Genomic DNA, 21755 nt, shown 5'->3' on the forward strand with positions numbered 1-21755 from the left:
CGGGGCAGGGGACGCTGAGAGCGGGGTCCTTCCGCAGCCCCGGGGGGGAGGCAGCGGTGTCGCCGCAACACGGGGGAAGCCGGTCAATGTGGTGGTGTCGTATATATAAGTGCATTGTTAATAAACAAGCTTGTAAAAACGAGCATTGTTAATAAAAAGGTTTGTTTCCTGTTTTCCCCCCAAGCAGAGATAATGTGTAAGCGTGGTGTCAGCTCCCTAAGAAAAGGTTGACAACTCTGGGGAAAGGGGGAGGGGGCGCTGGAGGGATCTTTGCACCACGGCGCCAGATATACTTAAGACAGCCCTGATTGCTGCTCTAGGTCAAGCACAGGTGAGAAGCTAGATGAAAACCACACTACGTGTCAGCACACTGATGTATGCTATCAGCCACACACACCTATGCCCAGCTCTGATGTGCTGGGCTGAGGACACCTTTAGTTCCCTTGTCTTAGGAGTTAAGGAAACTCAGGCAGAGGGGGCCAAATGCGACCCTCAAGATCACTGTATCCGGCTCTCTCCAAGCCATACCCGCCACCCGTCCCATAGCCTCCTCAAATCCATCTTTCCCTGAGTGGAATGGGTCCCAGAAGTCTGATCATGCCAAGCAGGAGATGCACCACTCTGGCAAGACAGTGCTCAGGCAAGTAAGGTCTCAGCCATTGTACCAGGTGGAAGAGGTAGTAGACAGAATTGACCTGTGTCTCCATGGACAGCTATCAGTCCAAAATTACCCTCAGGCTGCGTACCTGGTCCTTCAGGGGCACAGCCACCCCATTCAGGACCAGGGAGTCCCCCGCCCCCTGTCCCCCAGAAACAGTACTTCTGTCTTGTCAGGATTCAACCTCAATCTGTTAACTGCCATCCATCCTCCAACCGCCTCCAGACACTCACACAGGACGTTCACTGCCTTCACCGGTTCTGATTTAAAGGAGAGGTAGAGCTGGGTATCATCTGCATACTGATGAACACCCAGCCCAAACCCCCTGATGATCCCTTCCAGCGGTTTCATATAGATGTTTAAATTCCCTCCCTTTTTTTCACACAGCAAGATGGTCAACAACAACAATGGCTTTTTAAATAAAAAAATGCACAGGCCTTTAAATTTGTAGAAATGTTGTAAGTGATTTTCCTCTGGCTGCAGCTGTGTTTGGATTTAGTTGAGGTTTGTTGTATTGAGATGTGTTTGTTTTTTAAAGGATGGGTCCTTCAATTATAACCAGTGGGTATGTCTATAACAGCCTATTTATTTTTGATTTATGGTAGCTGTTTTTCTCTGTGTGCCCCTGAAGAAGTGCTACACTATTTTAAGAGGAGATTTTGGTACTTCATAAAATACTCATTTTTTTAAACTGTATTTGAGGTTCTTCTTCCTTTTCCGTTGAGAAGTGGGTCCCATGCACCAACATCCAGTTCCACCACCCAAGTCTTTTTTTAATGCACCACAGCTGGGGAAGGATCCTAAGTATGGTACAGCTTCTGCTTTGACATGCAGGAGATTCCTGGTTCAATCCCCAGCATCTCCAGGTTGGGCTAGGAAAGACCCCCCCTACCCAAAATCCTAGAGAGCCACTACTAGTCAGTACAGACAATACTCATCTAGAGGGACCAGTGCTCTGTATAAGGTAATTATCTATGTTCCTGCTGCTTTATTGCCCTATCGGTTCAGGAACTTACCTGAGACACTCCACCCACCCATTGCTCCCCTGTACAAAGCCACATTGGAGTTTCTTTCTTTAAAAGAAAAGAAACTGAAAATCAGCATAGTTCTGCCGCCTCTCCCAACAGCTTTTCTCTCCCACCTCTACCCATTACAAGGAAGTTATGGCATTGTATTTCTGGTGTTAGGTCAGAGCATGAGTCTAAAAATGCTTGGCGGTTTTTCTTTTCTTTTTAAAATACCAGAAAAGACTCTGAGGTTCTAAGAAAAAGAGTCAATTATGTTTCAATTGGTAGGTTAAAAAAATAGCTCCAATGGGGAACAGGAGGCAGTTTAGACAAAATTGAATTCCCCTTCCATCCCTCCATCCCTTGCTGGCAGACTTTATTCCAACTGTATTCAATGCATATGTTTCATGGTCAAGGAATTCCAATAGGGAAGGGCACACTATTGGCATGCATTCCTGGAGGGACACTTGCCATAAACATTTAATCTCCAAGCCAAAACAAAAACTCACTTCCCCCACCCCTGGAAAAAAAAAACCCAGCTCCCCATCCTCAAGCCTCTAGATTGTAAATGAAAGGCAGGCATTGTGGTTTCAGTTCTTGCATTGCCAACAAGCTCTCTTCAGTCAACTTACCGGGGTTGGGGGGGTATCCAGCTGCAAAGTAAGCTGCACACATATTCACGAGAGAGGGAGGCATTTAGTGCATGCTTATGCGCTGCTTTTACTAGCCACTCCTTACCCCTGGGAGGATGCATAGGCACACAGGAAGATGCCTCATGCCAACTTTCCTCAACCTGGTAATCACCACATGTTTTTTGACCTCAATACCCATCTGCCCCAGCTAGCACAGCCAATGGTCAGGAACAATAAGAGTTGTCATTCAGCAACAACTGGAAAGCCCCAGGTCGAGGAAGGCCATACTGAACTAGACCACTGGTCCACAACAGGAGCCCAGTGTGGTCTACTCTGACTGGTAGTGGCTCACTAAGTGAAGGCTTTCCTGAGATCTCCTAACTGAGATCTCCTAACTTTCCTGAGATCTCCAATCCAGGTAACTGGGGGTGTCAGGAATTGAACAGGGGAGCTTCTACATCAAGCCAATGGGCCACACCTCCTTTCCCCTGTGTTTGCTTAGACCATCCAAAGACAGTACAGTGGTACCTTGGTTCTCAAACTTAATCCGTTCTGGAAGTCCATTCCAAAAACAAAGCATTCCAAAACCAAGGCATGCTTTCCCATGGAAAGTAATGCAAAACAGATTAATCCATTCCAGACTTTTAAAAACAACCCCTCAAACAGCAATTTAACATAAATTTTACTATCTAACGAGACCATTGTTCCATAAAATGAAAGCAATAATCAATACAGTCGTACCTCGGTTTACGAACCGCTCAGGTTGCGAACAGTTCGGGTTCTGAACTCCGCACCCCCAGAAGTGTTTTCGGCGTGTGCGCGCCCCGCACATGCGCAGAAGCAGCGCTCGGTTTGCGACCTTTTCGGGTTACGAACTGCGACCCGGAACGGATTGAGTTCATAACCCGAGGTACTACTGTATACTGTACAGTACCATAAAATAAATAAGACAGTATTGTAGATGATAAAAATTAACCGGAAAATCCTCAAAAACAAAAACACAAAATAAATAGCAAAAACAAAAGCCCCAAACTCAATCCATTCTGGAAGTCCGTTTGACTTCTGAAATGTTCGAAAACCAAGGCACAGCTTCTGATTGGTGCAGGTGCCCCCTCTCCCCCCCTCAAGAGCAGACAACCGCATCAGACATTTGGCTTCTGCAAAACATTCGAATACTGAACACTTCCGGGTTTTCAGCGTTTGAGAAACAAGGTACCACTGTGTTGCCTTCCTTTCTAGTGTGGAAAAAAATTACCATGTTCTGCAGGATAACACAGGACAGTAATATTTACTCACTAATTTACTTTAAATGTTTTGATATCACTACTGGTTTATGGTGCTGGAGGAGACTCTTGAGAGTCCCATGGACTGCAAGAAGACCAAACCTATCCATTCTGAAGGAAATCAGCCCTGAGTGCTCACTGGAAGGACAGATCGTGAAGCTGAGGCTCCAATACTTTGGCCACCTCATGAGAAGAGAAGAATCATTGTTAAAGACCCTGATGTTGGGAAAGATGGAGGGCACAAGGAGAAGGGGACGACAGAGGACGAGATGGTTGGACAGTGTTCTCAAAACTACGAACATGAGTTTGACCAAACTGCGGGAGGCAGTGGAAGACAGGAGTGCCTGGTGTGCTATGGTCCATGGGGGTCACGAAGAGTCGGACACGACTAAACAACGAAACAACAATAACAACAACTGGTTTTAAAAATAAAAAAATAAAAAATACAGTGCCATAAAATTAAAACCTTATTAAAAAGTTAGAACCAGATATCAGCTGTTACAGAGAGACCTATTCTTAATTCCCAGCATAAGTCTGACTGAATAGAAAAGTTTTTAGCAAGAGTTTGAAAGCTGGCACAGAAGGCGCCCAATGAATCTCTATTGGCAGAGAGATTTGACAATAATGGGTCCATGACACCAAAGGCTCAGTTTCTTGTTCTTGTCAAATGAGCCTCACCAGCTTGGGGAATGACCAACAACACTCTTGCCATTGATCTCAGTGATTGAACTGGGATTATACTTACTTACTTACTTACTTACTTACTTACTTACTTACTTACTTACTTACTTACTATCCACCCTTCACACTGCAAGGTCCCAGGGCAGGTTACTCAAATAAAACACATCATTCAAAAAACCATGCAATCATAAAAATAAGGTGGGTCCTAAGAACAGGGCCGGCTCTAAGGCAAGGCTGGGTGGTGCAGGGCGCCAGGGCGCAGGACTGCCAGGGGGTGCCGCGCGGCTGCACCCACCAGACAGCCGCGGTGGGAAATGGGGCAGGGGGCGCGCCGGAACGATCTTCGCACCACGGCGCCCAATATGCTTAAGACGGCCTTGCCTAAGAATATACACCTCAAATATGAAAAGCTAGGATACAAAGATTTGTCTTCAGCATACTGCAGAAGCTATATAATGAAGGTGTCAGATGTGGAGGAAGTTCCACAACTTAGGGGCCACCACAGAGAATGCCCACCTACCTGTCACCACAAGGTTGCCAGTCCAGCTCCCATCCACCCCTCTTGACCCTGATTCAGACACACAACGTCCATGACCTACCTTAAGAACACAGAAAAGCAGCAGAGGACTGTGTCAGGGGAACATCCACAAGGAGAGATTTACAAAAATAAGAAATGGACGTGACTCACACCCCAGCTCTCACCTGGGACAAAAAAACCCTCCACATTCCTTTCTGCCTCACACCTGGGAAGGGCCACAGTTCTGTGCACTCTAGGAATATGAGACCACTTCCACCAGTCCAGACCACATCCGGCCTCTCACCCAAGAAATGACCTATAACAGTGTTTCCCAAACTTGGGTCTCCAGCTGTTTTGGGACTACAACTCCCATCAGTCCTAGTCCTAGTCCTAGTCCTAGTTAGCCATGGATGATGAGAACTGTAGTACAAAAACACCAGGAGACCCAAGTTTGAGAAACCCTGGTCTAGAGGAAAACATAAACCTTCCAGAGAAAGGGCTTCTTCTTCTTGGGTTGGGTTTTTAGAAGATGCCTGTGCATGATTTTGTTTTATGTGTGTAGATCAGTGCATGCTGACCAACACACAGTCTTCACAGTAGGGCTCTGTTCCAATGGCATGAAGTAGTCATGACAAACGAGTAGATTCCTATCTGCTGCAGCCTTCATCCGCCTTCATAGCCGTTGTAACATACCGCTTGTTATCCCCCCTGTTCTGCTGTTAAGGACTTCTTGGATCATTCTTTGTCTAACTCCTTCCCTTTGACCTTACTGCCTTAGGTAACCCTGCTGGGAGTACAAGATTCCCAACGGCTTCGCTCACAAGGGTCATAGGAACATGCAAGCCCACTCACCACGACAAGGTGATGATCCAGCAAGTGATGGATCCAGAGAAAGGGCACCACACACAAAACCATGCCTAATGAAACAATAAAGTGAGTGGCCCAAAGAGGCAACCCCTTTTCAGGTGGGCTGGCTTGGGGAGAGTCCTGAACAGCTGAAGCTAATCAGACTAATGGTCTGTGGGCTCAGTAGGGTCTAGCCCTATTGAAAAATAAACTCCCACTGACAAAAGCCTCTCATGGGCAGCTGCTTTTTATAAAGTAGGTAGATGGCCTGATGTTAACCAGTTCTCCTTTTTATTAATTATTATTATCATTATTAACTTTACTGAAATGTTTTGAAACAATTACCAAGCATAAAGTGTTGTCTTCTGGAATGAGTACATGTACAGATGTTAAGCCTTGCAGTCGTCCACACGGCATAAAAACAGACAGAAAACAGATTAAGCTCACACCCAAAGGTTATACTATCTAGAGCAGGCATCCCCAAACTGCAGCCCTCCAGATGTTTTGGCCTACAACTCCCATGATCCCTAGCTAACAGGACCAGTGGTCAGGGATGATGGGAATTGTAGTCCAAAACATCTGGAGGGCCGAAGTTTGGGGATGCCTGATCTAGAGCATTAAGATAATTTCTCCATACTGGCTGGTGTCTGAGATTTAAGGGGGAGTTACTGCACTATTGTTAATAAGGTGCATATATTTGAGTTCCATTGCCTCTCCCCACACTGCCTCTTCCAGCCAGCTGCCTTCTCTCCCTCTTTCCATCCTTCAGCTGCTAGATATCCGTTTATGCTTTGTGCCATATTAATGTGACATTCTTATAAGTTAGCTCTGTATTTGTGTAATATTTGTCGCTTAAGTGGCCTGTTCTTGCCTTATGTTTTCAGCACATTGCACACACAGAGAGAGAGAGAGAGAGTTCTAGAAATGGTGTAAAGAAATAAAATAAGTATCAATAGTCACCACATTTTGCACCGGCTGGACCTCCCGAATGAGGCCCAAGGGCACCCCTACAAATACAGTGCCTTGCAGTAATCTAGCCCTGATGTTACCAATGTATGAACTCCAATATAATAATGACCACCTCCATACTTGATAACTGATGCAACAAAAATGATTTGACTGGATTTCTCTGACCATACTGCAGTCTATGAAGGTCTTCTGGTGTTCTCACTTTGCACTGCACTAGCAATAGGACGGCGCTGCTGGTTTGAGATAAGGGGAGGCATAGGAGAGGAGAACTAAATATAATTTACGTCACATTGTTAGGGGTGTCCAATCTCAAGTCTGCCGAAATATTTTGTGTAACTTCTGACATGTTAGACTATAAGAAGAAGCTGTGGTTCTAGACCCATCTTGCCCAATATCCTGTTTTAACAATGGCCAATAAGTCTATGGCAGGCACGTCCAACAGGTAGATCGTGATCTACCGGTAGATCACTGGACATCTGTGGTAGATCACTGGCTCCCCCCAAAGAAGCTCAACAACTTTTGCTCCCCTAGAAAAAGCTCAGCATGTGTGCCCTGCACCCCCCAAAACAGGGCCTTCCTCAGTCCTAAAAAAAGCCCAAGAACTTTGACCAGAACCCAAAAAAACCAGGGCTTTCTTCCCTAAGGGAAAAAAAGCTCAACAACTTTGACCTGAACCCCCCAAAAGGGGTAGATCACTGCCAGTTTTTAACTCTGTGAGTAGATCGCAGTGTCTTGGGAGTTGGCCACCCCTGGTCTATGGGAAGCACACAACTTCACAAGCAGGACCTGAGTGCAATAGAACTCTCCCCTCACCATGGTTTTCAGAACGTGGTACTCTAGTCTCTGCCACTGGAGGCAGAACATAGTCTTCAGGGTTAGTAGTCATTGATAACTTACTTCTCTAAGAAACAGCAAAGCTTGAGAAGCAAAATTACACCAGTTTTGCAAACAACATGGATTTAATTTGCACTCTGAGCTCCAGAAAGGCAGACGATATGGGGAAAGAAAAGAGAAAGAGAAAGAAATAAGTACAGCAGTTTTTTGTTGGCATAGGCAAGGTTCAGAGTTATACAGTGCCCCTCACCATTCAGAAGGAAGATGTTCTATGAAATGAGTACAACACAGCTCTAAAGAGAGTGAAAGAGTGTGTGTCCATGCACACACACACACTACAACACCAGAGTGATCAAATTAAAAGTTTCATCTTACCTATTTCGGTATCCTGATTGAGATCTCCCAGACCTCCGACCACACCTAGGGATGCGGGAGGGGCGCAGATATTCAGTTTGGATTGCAATTTAATGTGAATCAGATTCACACTTACCAAAACAAACCAAAATAATAATAATAATAATAAGTATTATTATTATTAAAATAATTTTCTTATTTGTATCCCACCCATCGGACTAGCTTGCCCCGGCCACTCTGGGCAGCTTCCAACAAATATAAAAGCCCAATAAAACATCAAACATAAAAAACCTCCCTATACAGGGCTGTCTTCAGATGTCTTCCAAAAGTTGTATAGCTATTTGCAACACAGCTATCCTTTAAAATCTGCATTTCTTTGAATTTTGTGGCATAGTTCTCCAACAAACAGCAAACAACAAACAAACAAAAACCCAATTTGTGCAATAATGTGTATATTAGGGAAAGTGTGCATACAAAAGTATATATTAATGAAAACACACACACAAATGCATTTATGTTAGGGGAAATTGCTTTGCAAAGATGTGTTACATTAGGGAAAACTACATACACATATGTGTATATTAGAAGCAATGCCCATGAAAACGCTGAAAAATTTTCATGAGCACTACTGAAGTGGAAACGCGACAAACTGAACTTAATATGGGAAAAATGATAAAGTATGAGAAACTGAAATTGACAGATTCATCCATTCCTAATTTCAACTAGGCTTCCCAGGTCACAACCAAGAGATGAGCTGCATTCAGATGCCATAATAAACCATATTTAACGCCATGGTTTAGAGACCAAGTGCCCAAACTGCAACCCCAAAACCCACTTTTTGCAAAGTGCCAACACTACAATTTAACCTGTATATTTTTTTTTCTGTGTGTTTCACATTTCTTCTTTATGACTGCTGTTATTGCATTACATTCTTCATTAAATTATCTTTCCATTGATATATAATTTTATGCTATAACTCAGTGCTTTTTTTCTAAAAAAATAATAATTTAGGGGTACTCTCATTTTGACTCAAGAAAATCACCACCAGGGGGGAAATAAATACAGTTCAATTTGTGGAAAATTAATACAGTGAATTTCTTCGGCTGTTAAATTCACAAAATGTTTAGGGGTATGCATCCCACTGCACCCCCACAGGAAAAAAAAGGCACTCCAGTATTACTCCAAAACAAAGTGGTGTTATGAGCCATCAAACCTCAGAAATACATTTTTTTCCCAAAGGTTCCACAATTTTGGCCACTAGTGTACACTGGAGGGCTGTACTAAGAGCCACCCTCTCCCAATTTTTAATATGAGATAGTAATGATTGTCTGCGTGCACACATACAGTACAAATAAATATAAATTAATAAATAAACCCAGAACACGTAAACCCAGCAAATCAAACTCAAATCTTAGGTTGCTGTCTCTATATGCTTTCTGACTTGGGAGTTAAGCCCTGCTGGACTCAGGGTGGCTCACTCCTGAGCAGAGATGTGAAATTTCCAGAAATATTGAAGCCATGAGAAAAAAACCTTCCCCCCCTCTGTTTTTCCCTGGAAAAAAAATGGAAAAAGTTCAGTGTAGAGTAGTTTTACAAATTGCGTGAAACACAGTGTAGATAAAAGTATTATGCTTGCAATAAAACAGGTAGCCACCCCCTTTCCCTCAAAAGTAACAAAAAAGCAAGAAAGTATTATGCTTGCAATAAAACAGGTAGCCACCCCTTTTCCCTCAAAAGTAACAAAAAAGCAAGAAACCATCAACATAAAAAATAATGAGATTTGACCCTTAGCACCAACAGCAAATAAAGATAAGGTCCACCTCAATATTTAAGCTCCATAGAAGGTCTACACTTTGAGTAGTTTTTTTTTTAATAAAAAAAAACCCAGAAGACACAACATGTACATGCAGTTTATTCTATCTCATTTTTTGAATTTTCCATTTCTTCTTGCTCTTCCTTTTTATTATTTTTCTCATGGACTTCTAAAAAACAGCTTAGGAAAAAAACGGGGGGTGGGGACCTGTTTCCCCCCCAATTTTTCCAATTTCCCCCCAGGCCTTTTCATCTTTACTTGAGGACAGCCGGGGTAAAGCATAAGGCAAAATTTATGCATGCCAGGCCAGGAAGGAATAGTATGTTGCACTAAGGCTCAAACTGTTTGAAAGGAAAAGGAGTGTGTGTGTTTTTCAATTAAATTTGTTATTATATATTATAAATCACATGATGGTAAGAGAGCTTTCTAAACAGTTTACAAAAATATTCAACAGAATATTAAAATGATGGGTAAAACACAGTTAAAAGCAGGTACCGTATTTAAGAGTATTCAAAAGATGATTAAAGTCAGCAGTGGTTAAAGGGAAGTAAATTGCATGCAGCTTCTACATGTTCAGATAGGCTGGCCCTAACAAAAATGTTTTGAGCAGTTGCCAGCAGGGCTGGCCCTATGTGCAGGCTGGGTGGCGCAGGGCACCATGGCGCCGGCCTGCCAGGAGGGTGCGTGAGCTGCGCCCACCCGCTGGCCGGCCGGTCCGCCGCGCAGCTGCGCCTGCCCGCCCGCCGCGCAGCAGCGCCTGTGGCAGCCGCGCTGTGCGCAGCACCCACCCGCCCGCCGCGCTGGGAAACGGGGCGGGAGGACGCCGGAAGGATCCGACGCACCACGGCGCCAGGGGCACTTAAGACGGCACTGGTTGCCAGAAAGAGTACAGTGAGAGCACCTGCCTGGTGTCAGTCGGCAGGGAGTTCCAAAGTGGGGGTGCTGGAAGGCCTGGGGGGGTGGAAAAATTGGGGGGAAGGAATAGATTTTTACTGGTTTTTTCCAAAGCCATTTTTTTCCAGGAAAAAAACGGCTTTGGAAAGAAATGGGGAAAACCCTGATCTCCCCCCCCCCAAATTTTTCCAGATTTTCCCCAGGCTTTCCCATCTCTACTCCTGAGTAGGAAAAACAGAATGGTGGGAGGCCCTGGCTCATCAAAAGTCAATGCCTGCTCAGCTCCAAGCTCACTCGCTAGGCCCTGGTGCCTCAGGCTTTGGATGGCACACAAGAGCCCTCCACCACTGGTTTCGAGTGACCAGAAGGCGTCTAGGTGAGCCTTGCATGTCCCCTTCTTTCATTATCCTCCTTTAGCACAGCTGAAAAGGAAGACATCAGAAGCTTTCATTACCATTTCTGATCAGCTGCAATGTAGTGTTGCATACAGACCTGACAAACTGTAGTTCACCTTAAGGATGCACGCTGCCTTGCCCCTATGATTGAGGGGGCTGGGGCCATGTGGCATCAGCATGCTATGTGTGCACACTGAGGGGGGCATGCGCACATGACGTCAGCGTGCGCCACAGCATGCTCTCACCACATGCACACGCCATGGGGCAAGTCACTTGCACGCGGCACAGGGTTTGCTGACGTGTTGTGTACGCGCCCCACAGCTTGCACATGTGACACCCTGTGACATGTGCACATGACCACCAGGGAATTTTGAGGGGGCCCGGGCCCCTCCTTGAAATTTTTTGGGGGTCTTTGCCACCCCAATGGCACATCTAATCTTAACTATGGTTTGCTGAAAAAAGCCAGCTTCATAACCCATGGTTTGATAGGGAGTGAAGGTTTGCTCTCACAGCCATGCAGGCCAACCACCTGTCCATCAAACTCCCTTCCACAGTGCTTCCCATGTACCCAACAGCCACTTGGAGTTGGACACTTGGGCAACACAGCAGAAGGCGCTTTGCAGGCCCTCTGCTCAGCAACACACCATGTATAGGACTGGCAAAGCTCCTTTCTGTAGAATGTAAAGCAACTCCTGCTGGGTCACACCAAAACTCCATGTATCCTATTCTCATAGATGTCCATGGGAAATCCTCAAGGAAGACATGAATGCAACAGCACTCTCCAAACTTGCAATTCCCAGAAGCTGGTACACTTCTTGTGATACTACACTGGAAATAGTACATATTTTTAAATGACTAATTTCAGTGAATGGACAAGTACATATTAAAATTAATGGACCATAACTTTAAAAAAAGAAATAACAGACATAACCCTGCTTTGTTCCATTATTCTTCCCTTTTGCAATTTGCTGCATGGATTCCAGCCACAGAGCAATTAATCAAAACAAATAAGAACCTATTTATTTTAAAACTGCAAAAATGTTGTTTTATAATATCACACTCATTTTCAAATAAAAAAAAAACCTTCATTTTTTCTGCAAGTGGAACAGTCTTATCTTCAATTCCATTTAGTGTTTTAAATCCAACTAGTTTCCAAGAACTTGACACACTGACATATTTTCCTGCTTTCTATATACAACTTCACAAACAACTTAGCACACCTGAAAGCATCTTCTCTCTCTAACTAATAAAGTACATTAAAAAGAAATACTATAGAAACAATAAGAGCACATACTCTTTCATACTGAATATCCCATTTTGCAATGTTAAAAACGTCTACTCAGAAGTAAGTTCAATCTATTCAATGAGGCTTACTTCCAGGTAACAAAGAATAGCATTGCAGTGATTCAGTTCATATTTATGCAGAAGTATCTCCCACTATCTCGCACCACCCCAACGTTTGCAACCTTAATTACCATTACCCATTTCTATATAAAAAGTTGCACTTTCAGGAAAGCCAGATAATTCATTTGCTGCTTCATCCTTTGCATGCGGAAAAAAGAATGGTCTTCCTTAAACACCCAAGATCTGGACATTTACACAGAGCAATTTTTTTTTAAAAAAAAAAAACAACAACAGCAGATTCTGCCTGCAGGCTTACAACCTAAAACAATTGATAAGCTGTCCCTGTTCTTGCATACAATTATCATACAATGATAGAAAGGAAGAAAAAGAAGTGTTTGCAAAAGTCTCCACGCTGTGAAGGAACTATGGGGGAAGGAGGTGGGAAGCAAAGAATAATTAAAGTCACTTACTTGTTAATGTTCAGACAATTGTAGAACCCTGCCATGATATCTCATACACAGTCAATGTGTGCATATATTCAATAACGCCTCGTGTGCATATAAAGATGCTTCCTTCTATCAGAACTAAGCACTTAGCATCCGGCTTTCCAGTTGCCTCACACCAACTCAAAAGCCAGCATGCCTATAGATTACTAGCCAGATAAAGTTCCTGATCTGAGGCCCACAGGCTCTGCTGAAAAGGATCCAAAGAAGGTTGTGCTTGTTCCATACATGGGTATGAATTGTTAACTCTACCCTTTCCTGTCTCTCAAGCTCTACAAAACCACAGCATCTCCAGCTGTTTGTCTCTCCGCCTCTCTCTCCCCCCACCCCATGGCTAATAAGGGACTCTGCCGACTATTAAAGAAGAACACACACTTGAAACAACTAGCAAGCTGCAATCCTGTTAAGAAAAAGTAGCGTTTGTTCGCAGAGAGTCCCAAATTCTATCCCAAGCAGCTCCAGGAAGGGGCAGGAAAGGCTCCTGGCTGCAACCCTGGAGAACCACTGCCTGTCAGTGCAAATCCTTAGCTAGATGGACCAACAGCCCTGACTCAGTGCAAGGCAGCTTTCTATATGGCAAAAATGGGGAGCTTGTGACACCCCCCCCCGCTTCTGGACTGCAAGTCCCATCAGCATTAGCCAGCAGAGCCAATGATCAGGGATAATGGGAGCTGCAACATCTGGAGGGGCACTGGTTGCCTATCCCTGCTATTGGAGTGATTTCAGAAAATACGCTGTTGTGAAATGTTGGGGCACCCAAATGAAGCAGAGAAGAAAACAGTGTCAACAGGTTAATGACAGCAATGGAGAAGTTACCGTATTTCCTGAAGCCATTAGGAGTCTAAATTATACAGCAAGGAACATCCTTTCTAGCATGCTGCGCAGCCAGTTGTTGAGGAAAGTAATTTCTCTCAGCAATGCAACAGTGTAGCTTATTCCCTCCAGCTATTTTTTTTTTTAAAAAGAGATTCCCGTTATATTTTACTTGACAAGATTTATATAGAGTCGTACCTTGGAAGTCAAACAGAATATGTTCCAGAAGTCCGTTCAACTTCCAGAACGTTCGGAAATCAAAGTGCGGCTTCTGATTGGCTGCAGGAAGCTCCTGCAGCCAATCGGACGCAGCGGAAGCACCATCAGACATTCGGCTTCCAAAAATAGTTTGCAAACCGGAACAGTCACTTCTGGGCTTGCGGCATTCGGGAGCCAAAACATTCAAGAACTACGCTGTTCAAAAACCAAGGTACAACTGTACTACCAAATTGACAAAAACCTCTTTTGTTGTTTAGTCGTTTAGTCGTGTCCGACTCTTCGTGACCCCATGGACCATAGCACGCCAGGCACTCCTGTCTTGCACTGCCTCCCGCAGTTTGGTCCAACTCATGTTGGTAGCTTCGAGAACACTGTCCAACCATCTCGTCCTCTGTCGTCCCCTTCTCCTTGTGCCCTCTATCAGGGCCGGTGCTAGGGGTTTTTTGCGCCCTAGGCGAGATCACCTTCTGGTGCCCCCCCAAATAAATAAATAAATAAAATAGAAAATAGAAAAATAGAAAATAGAAAAAAATAAAAATCAGAAAAAATAAAAATAAAAATTAGGGGGGAAATAAAAATTAGAAAAAATAAAAATTGGGGGGGGGAATAAAAATTAGAAAAAAATAAAAATTAGAAGAAAATTAGAAAAATAAAAATAAAATAAAAACAGTTGAGAGGCGTGGGGAGGTGGTCTCAGGCTCCCGCTCCCGCGTGCATCCGGAGCTTTGCACGGGAGCGCAAGCCTGGTGCCACCTCGCTGCGCCTGTCAGCTGTAGCTTGTACAGCGGCTTCAGGCAGCTCTCTGGAGGCACACGGGCGCCTCGGGATAGCGGCCTGAAGCCACTCTACAGCTGACAGGAGCAGCGAGGTGGCCTTAGGCTCACGCTCCCGCGCGCCTATGGAACTTTGCGTGGGAGCACAAGCCCGGGGCACCTCGCTGCGCCTGTCAGATGTAGCTTGTAGAGTGGCTTCAGGACGCTCTCCGGAGGTGCCTCAGGATAGCAGCCTGAAGCCGCTCTACAGCTGACAGGCGCATCTAGGTGGCCTCAGGCTCGCACTCCCGTGTGTCTACGGAGCTTTGTGCGGGAGCGCGGCTGGCGGTGGCGGGCGGGGGGGAGCTTTGCTCGTCGTCCTCCTTCCCCAGCCCGGGCCCAGAGACGACCCTGCAGGCGGCACCGGGCAGCGGCGGGCGGGCTGTTCAGCGCCCCCTCCACTTCAGCGCTCTAGGCAATGGCCTAGTTTGCCTAAGTGGAAGCCCCGGCCCTGCCCTCAATCTTTCCCAACATCAGGGTCTTTTCCAAGGATTCTTCTCTTCTCATGAGGTGGCCAAAGGATTGGAGCCTCAGCTTCACAATCTGTCCTTCCAGTGAGCACTCAGGGCTGATTTCCTTAAGAATGGATAGGTTTGATCTTCTTGCAGTCCATAGGACTCTCAAGAGTCTCCTCCAGCACCATAATTCAAAAAAAGCATCAGTTCTTCGGCGATCAGCCTTCTTTATGGTCCAGCTCTCACTTCCATACATCACTACTGGGAAAACCATAGCTTTAACTATACGGACCTTTGTAGGCAAGGTGATGTCTCTGCTTTTTAAGATGCTGTCTAGGTTTGTCATTGCTTTTCTCCCAAGAAGCAGGCGTCTTTTAATTTCGTGACTGCTGTCACCATCTGCAGTGATCAAGGAGCCCAAGAAAGTAAAATCTCTCACTGCCTCCATTTCTTCCCCTTCCATTTGCCAGGAGGAGATGGGACCAGTGGCCATGATCTTGGTTTTTTTGATGTTGAGCTTCAGACCATATTTTGCGCTCTCCTCTTCCACCCTCATTAAAAGGTTCTTTAATTCCTCCTCACTTTCTGCTATCAAGGTTGTGTCATCTGCATATCTGAGGTTGTTGATATTTCTTCCGGCAATCTTAATTCCGGCTTGGGATTCATCTAGTCCAGCCTTTTGCATGATGAATTCTGCATATAAGTTAAATAAGCAGGGAGACAATATACAACCTTGTCGTACTCCTTTCCCAATTTTGAACCAATCAGTTGTTCCATATCCAGTTCTAACTGTAGCTTCTTGTCCCACATAGAGATTTCTCAGGAGACAGATGAGGTGATCAGGCACTCCCATTTCTTTAAGAACTTGCCATAGTTTGCTGTGGTCAACACAGTCAAAGGCTTTTGCATAGTCAATGAAGCAGAAGTAGACATTTTTCTGGAACTCTCTAGCTTTCTCCATAATCCAGCGCATGTTTGCTATTTGGTCTCTGGTTCCTCTACCCCTTCGAAATCCAGCTTGCACTTCTGGGAGTTCTTGGTCCACATACTGCCTAAGCCTGCCTTTTAGAATTTTAAGCATAACCTTGCTAGCGTGTGAAATGAGCGCAATTGTGTGGTAGTTGGAGCATTCTTTGGCACTGCCCTTCTTTGGAATTGGGATGTAGACTGATATTCTCCAATCCTCTGGCCATTGCTGAGTTTTCCAAACTTGCTGGCATATTGGGTGTAGCACCATAACAGCATCATCTTTTAAAAATTTAAATAGTTTAGCTGGAATATCATCACTTCCACTGGCCTTGTTATTAGCAGGGCTTTCTAAGGCCCATTTGACTTCACTCTCCAAGATGTCTGGCTCAAGGTCAGCAACCACACTACCTGGGGTGTACGAGACCTCCATATCTTTCTGGTATAATTCCTCTGTGTATACTTGCCACCTCTTCTTGATGTCTTCTGCTTCTGTTAGGTCCTTACCACTTTTGTCCTTTATTATGGTAATCTTTGTACAAAATGTTCCTTTCATATCTCCAATTTTCTTGAACAGATCTCTGGTTTTCCCCATTCTATTGTTTTCCTCTATTTCTTTGCATTGCTCATTTAAGAAGACCCTCTTGTCTCTCCTTGCTATTTTTTGGAAATCTGCATTCAGTTTCCTGTATCTTTCCCTATCTCCCATGCATTTTGCTTGCCTCCTCTCCTCTGCTATTTGTAAGGCCTCATTGGACAGCCATTTTGCTTTCTTGCATTTCCTTTTCCTTGGGATGGTTTTTGTTGCTGCCTCCTGTATAATGTTATGAGCCTCCATCCATAGTTCTTCAGGCACTCTGTCCACCAAATCTAAATCCTTAAACCTGTTCCTCACTTCCACTGTGTATTCATAAGGGATTTGATTTAGATTGTATCTTACTGGCCCAGTGGTTTTTCCTACTTTCTTCAGTTTAAGCTAGAATTTTGCTATAAGAAACTGATGATCTGAGTTACAGTCAGCTCCAGGTCTTGTTTTTGCTGACTGTAGAGAGCTTCTCCATCTTTGGCTGCAGAGAATATAATCAATCTGATTTCGTTACTGCCCATTTGGTGATATCCATGTGTAGAGTCGTCTCTTGTGTTGTTGGAAAAGAGTGTTTGTGATGACCAGCTTGTTCTCTTGACAGAACTCTAGTAGCCTTTGCCCTGCTTCATTTTGAACTCCAAGGCCAAACTTACCAGTTGTTCCTTTTATCTCTTGATTCCCTACTTTAGCATTCCAATCCCCTGTAATGAGAAGAACATCCTTCTTTGGTATCATTTCTAGAAGGTGTTGTTCATAGAATTGGTCAATTTCACTTTCTTCAGCACCGGTAGTTGGTACATAAACTTGGATTACTGTGATGTTAAAAGGTCTGCCTTGGATTCGGATCGAGATCATTCTGTCATTTTTGAGATTGCATCCCATTACAGCTTTTGCCACTCTTTTGTTGACTATGAGGGCCACTCCATTTCTTCTACGGGATTCTTTCCCACAGTAGTGGATATGATAGTCATCCGAACTGAATTTGCCCATTCCCTTCCATTTTAGTTCACTGATGCCCAGGATGTCAATATTTATTCTTGCCATCTCATTTTTGACCACATCCAGCTTACCTCCATCTATGGTTCTTACATTCCAGGTTCCTATGCAATATTTTTCTTTACAGCATCGGACTTTCCTTTCGCTTCCAGGCATATCCGCAACTGAGCGACCTTTCGGCTTTGGCCCAGCCGCTTCATCAGCTCTGAATCTACTTGTACTTGTCCTCCGCTCTTCCTCAGTAGCATGTTGGACGCCTTCCGACCTGAGGGGCTCATCTTCCAGCGTCATAACTTTTATATGCCTGTTGTCTTTGTCCATGGAGTTTTCTTGGCAGGGATACTGGAGTGGCTTGCCAGTTCCTTCTCCAGGTGGATCACGTTTAGTCAAAACTCTCCACTATGACCTGTCCATCTTGGGTGGCCCTGCATGGCATAGCTCATAGCTTCTCTGAGTTATTCAAGCCCCTTTGCCACGACAAGGCATTGATCCATGAAGGGGCAAAAACCTCTATAATGTACCAATAAATAAATTAAAATAAAAAAACACTGAAAATGAAGTCATTAAAACCAATCTTCGGCAAACTATTTTCCCTTCAGATGTTTTCGGTAACAACCACCCTGCATCAGCCCCAACAAGCACAGCTGCACTAGCTGGAGAGTATAGAATCCATAACAGCTAGGGAGAACTGGGTAGGCAAATGCTGATTAAAAACAACCAGTGAGTAACGCACTGATATGGCTACTCTTCCATGCTTGACAGCACAATGCAATGCATGTTTACTCAGACGTTAGAGCCATCTAAGGATCAGGCCCTTCTAGTCCAGGGTTTTGTTCTCACAGTGGAACTGGCAAATGCAAGCAGGATTCGAGCCCAAGAGCCTACTCCCCTCTTGTGGCTTCCTGAAGTGGTATTCAGAAGCACTACTACTCCAACCATGAAGGCAAGGCACAGCTCTTGTGGCTAATAGTCATTGCTAGCCTTACCCTCCATGAATTAGTCCAATCCTCTTTTAAGGCCATCTCAATTGGTGACCGACTATCGCTGCCTCCTGCAGGAGCAAGTTCCACAGTTTATGTGCTGTGTGAAGAAATACCTGCTAGTTATCTGTCCTGAGCATTTAGCTTCATTGGATGTCAACATGTTATAGTGTTATTATAAGGGGGAGACTTATATTTACCTTCTTCATGCTATTTAGAATTTTATGCCAGCACCTCCTCACCTGTTCCATAAACATTAAAAAAAAAAAACAACTCGAATGCTGCAACCTTTCCTCATAGGAGAATTGCTCCACTCCTTCGATCATTTTGTCTGCCCTTTACTGGATTTCCCCCCAACTCTGCAATATCGTCTTGGAGGAGAGGTGGACAGAACAGTACTCCAAATCCATTTACACCATAGAATTGTATAACAGCATCATGATACAGTCACTTTTATTTTCAGTTCCTTTCCTGCCTATTTCACAGCTGCTGCACACTAGGGTCAACGTCTTTATCAAGCTATCCACTATGACCTCAACTCCCACCACGTTCAACAGCACTTAGTCCCTTGCAAGTTTGCAAAGGACTGAAGGGTTCTATTTCACCCAGAAGCAAGTACCGATGAACTCAGCTATGCTTTTTTTTTGCATCACTGGGACAAATAGTTCTGTAAATTAGGGATGAGAAACCTGTGGCCCTCCAGAAGTTGTTGAACTGCAACTCTCATCAGCTCTGGCCAGCATGGTCAGTGGTCTGGGATGGTGGAAGTTGCAGCCCATCAGCAACTGGAAAGCTGCAGGTCCCTCATTCCTGGTGCAATGAAAATGCTGCGATGTTGTCTGGCTCCGGTGAAGAGATTATAATCTTGTTTGTTTGTTCCACTTGGTTGATTGCTAAGGAACAGCGGCCATCAACTGATCTGCAGTTTGCTGAAGCTGCTTGCTCAGTTGCTTTTGATGGCTAGGGGCTAAGATTTTTTTTTCAATGAACATAGACCACTGTTGAGCATACTCAACATGTGAACAGCATCTCAACACCTAACAACTCCTCATTATGTCATCTGGAAGAGCTTTTCCAGGTCGTACGGTAGCTCACTGTGACTTGTTTGCAAAGCATTTTGAGGATAAAATCACTTGCATCTGCTGTTATAGCAGATGAATCTCATGGGGCGTCCAGAGCACAGTCTAGTCCTGTTGTGTTGGGTGAATTTCAGCTGGTAAGGCTCGAGGATGTGGATGGACAAGGTGCCTGGATCAGTCAGGGCAACCACTTGCACTCTAGACCCTGCCCCTCTTGGCTGATAAAAACCAGCAGGGAGGGAACAGTTGGCTGGGCCAGGGAGGTGATCAATGCCTCTTTATGAGAGTGGGTGGTCCCTGCCTGTCTGAAGGAGGCAGTGATAAAAACTGCTCCTTAATAATAAACCTTCCCTGGATTCAGAAAACCTAACTAACTACCAGCCAGTTGCTTATCTCCCTTTCCTGGGCAACGTTCTGGAGTGGTCGCAGACCAGATCCAGGCGCTTTTGGAAGAAACTGATTTCCTGGATCGGGCACAGAAACTGCTTTGGTCGCCCTGTATGATTACCTCTGTTGAGAGAGAAACAAGGGAAACATGTCCCTGCTAATTGTTCTCAACCACTTAGCAGCTTTCAATACCATCAGCCATGGTATCCTTCTTGAGTGACTCTGAACTGGGGGTGGGTGGCACCGACCACTTTCTGGTGGTTCCAGTCCTACTTGGATGGTTGTCCCCAGAGAGTGTTACTTGGGGAATGCTTTTCAACCCCATGAAACCTTCAATGTGGGGTTCCGCAGGGCTCAATCCTATTCCCCATGTTGTTTAACATCTACATGAAACCACTGAGTCGGGTTATCCGGAGGTTTGGAGTACATTGTCAGCAGTATGCTGATGATACTCAGCTCTATTTCTCCTTTACATCTGCAGGTGAGACAGTGGAAGTGTTGGACCAGTGTTTTGCCTCAGTAATGGACTGGATGAGAACCAACAAACTGAAGCTCAATCCAGATAAGACTGAGGCATTGTTAGCTGGGTGTTCCCTAGACCAGATGGGTAGGAGATCACCTGCTCTTGATGGGGTTATACTTCCCCTGAAGGAGCAGGTTCACAGCTTGGGGGTACTCCTGGACCCTTTGCCGTCGCTTGAGGCTCAGGTGGCCTCAGTGGCCCAGAGCGCCTTCCATCAGCTTTGGCTGGTGGCCCAGCTATGCCCCTATCTGGACAGGGATAGCCTAACTACAGTGGTACCTCTACTTACGAATAACTCTACTTATGAATGTTTCTACTTACGAACGGAGCTCCGTCCGCCATCTTGGATACGGTTTAGATAGGATTTTTTCTACTTACAAATTTTTAGATAGGGTTGCTTCGACTTACGAATTTTTTCTCCCAATGCATTCCTATGGGATTCGACTTACATTTTTTTTCAACTTGCGAATGTGCGTTCTATGCTCTGGTAACCTCGGGGTTAGATTACTGCAATGCGTTATACGTGTGGCTGCCTCTGAAGATGGCTTGGAAATTTCAGCTGGTGCAGAATTCAGCTGTCAGGTTGCTCATCGGAGCAAGACAGTTTGAACATATTACACCAAACCTGGTCCGACTGCACTGGCTACCAATGAGTTTCCGGGCCCAATTCAAAGTGCTGTTTTTGACCTATAAAGCCTTAAATGCCTCAGGACTTCAATACCTCAAGGACCACCTCTTTCCATCTGAACCTACTCGGACCCTGATATCATCTTCTGAGTGTGCCTCCTCCTTGAGAGGTCCGGAGGGTGGCAACATGAGAACAGGGCAGTGGCTTCCCGTCCATGGAATGCTCTCCCCAGGGAAGTTTGCCTGGCACCTTCATTATACACCTTTCAGTGCCAGGGGAAAATGTTCCTTTTTAAGGCCTTTGGTTGATCTGTGCCCTTTTAAAATGTGGCTCTTGGGGGATGGGGTTATTTGGGTTATTGATTTTATATATTATGATCTTTTCTGTGAACTGCCCTAAGATCTCTGGGTATAGGGCGGTATATAGATACAATAAATAAATTCAGGAAGTGAGATAGAAATTCCTTCCCCAGTATGATCCAACAGAGTAAGCCCAGAAAAAGAGGGGCTGAGATCAAAACTGAAATTGTACAATTTAATATCGCTCAGAACTGAATTCCCAAGGATTACATTCTGTATGCC

At 44.8% G+C, this 21755-nt stretch overlaps 1 protein-coding gene across 5 annotated transcripts in view; it reads right to left on the minus strand.

Moving 5' to 3' along the window:
• The window catches only part of KIAA1210 (KIAA1210 ortholog), a 61251-nt gene that overhangs the window by 30598 nt on the left and 8898 nt on the right, over positions 1 to 21755 (minus strand). Inside the window, exons 1-2 of one of the 5 annotated variants that reach the window (XM_088664480.1) lie at positions 12698 to 12928; positions 7803 to 7847 (exon numbers count right to left, since the gene is read on the minus strand). The exons of 1 other annotated variant lie outside the window; for it this stretch is intronic. In XM_088664480.1, coding sequence (XP_088520606.1) covers positions 7803 to 7847; positions 12698 to 12732 — 80 coding nt within the window. In that variant the 5' untranslated portion in view covers positions 12733 to 12928. Of the gene's footprint in view, positions 1 to 7802; positions 7848 to 12697; positions 12929 to 21755 lie in introns of those variants that run through there. 3 more of the 5 variants (XM_088664483.1, XM_088664481.1, XM_088664482.1) reach the window with 3 other exon arrangements.

This window comes from Zootoca vivipara, chromosome Z2, assembly GCF_965207765.1.
Source record: "Zootoca vivipara chromosome Z2, rZooViv2.hap1.1, whole genome shotgun sequence".
In the NCBI taxonomy this organism is placed as follows: Eukaryota; Metazoa; Chordata; class Lepidosauria; order Squamata; family Lacertidae; genus Zootoca; species Zootoca vivipara.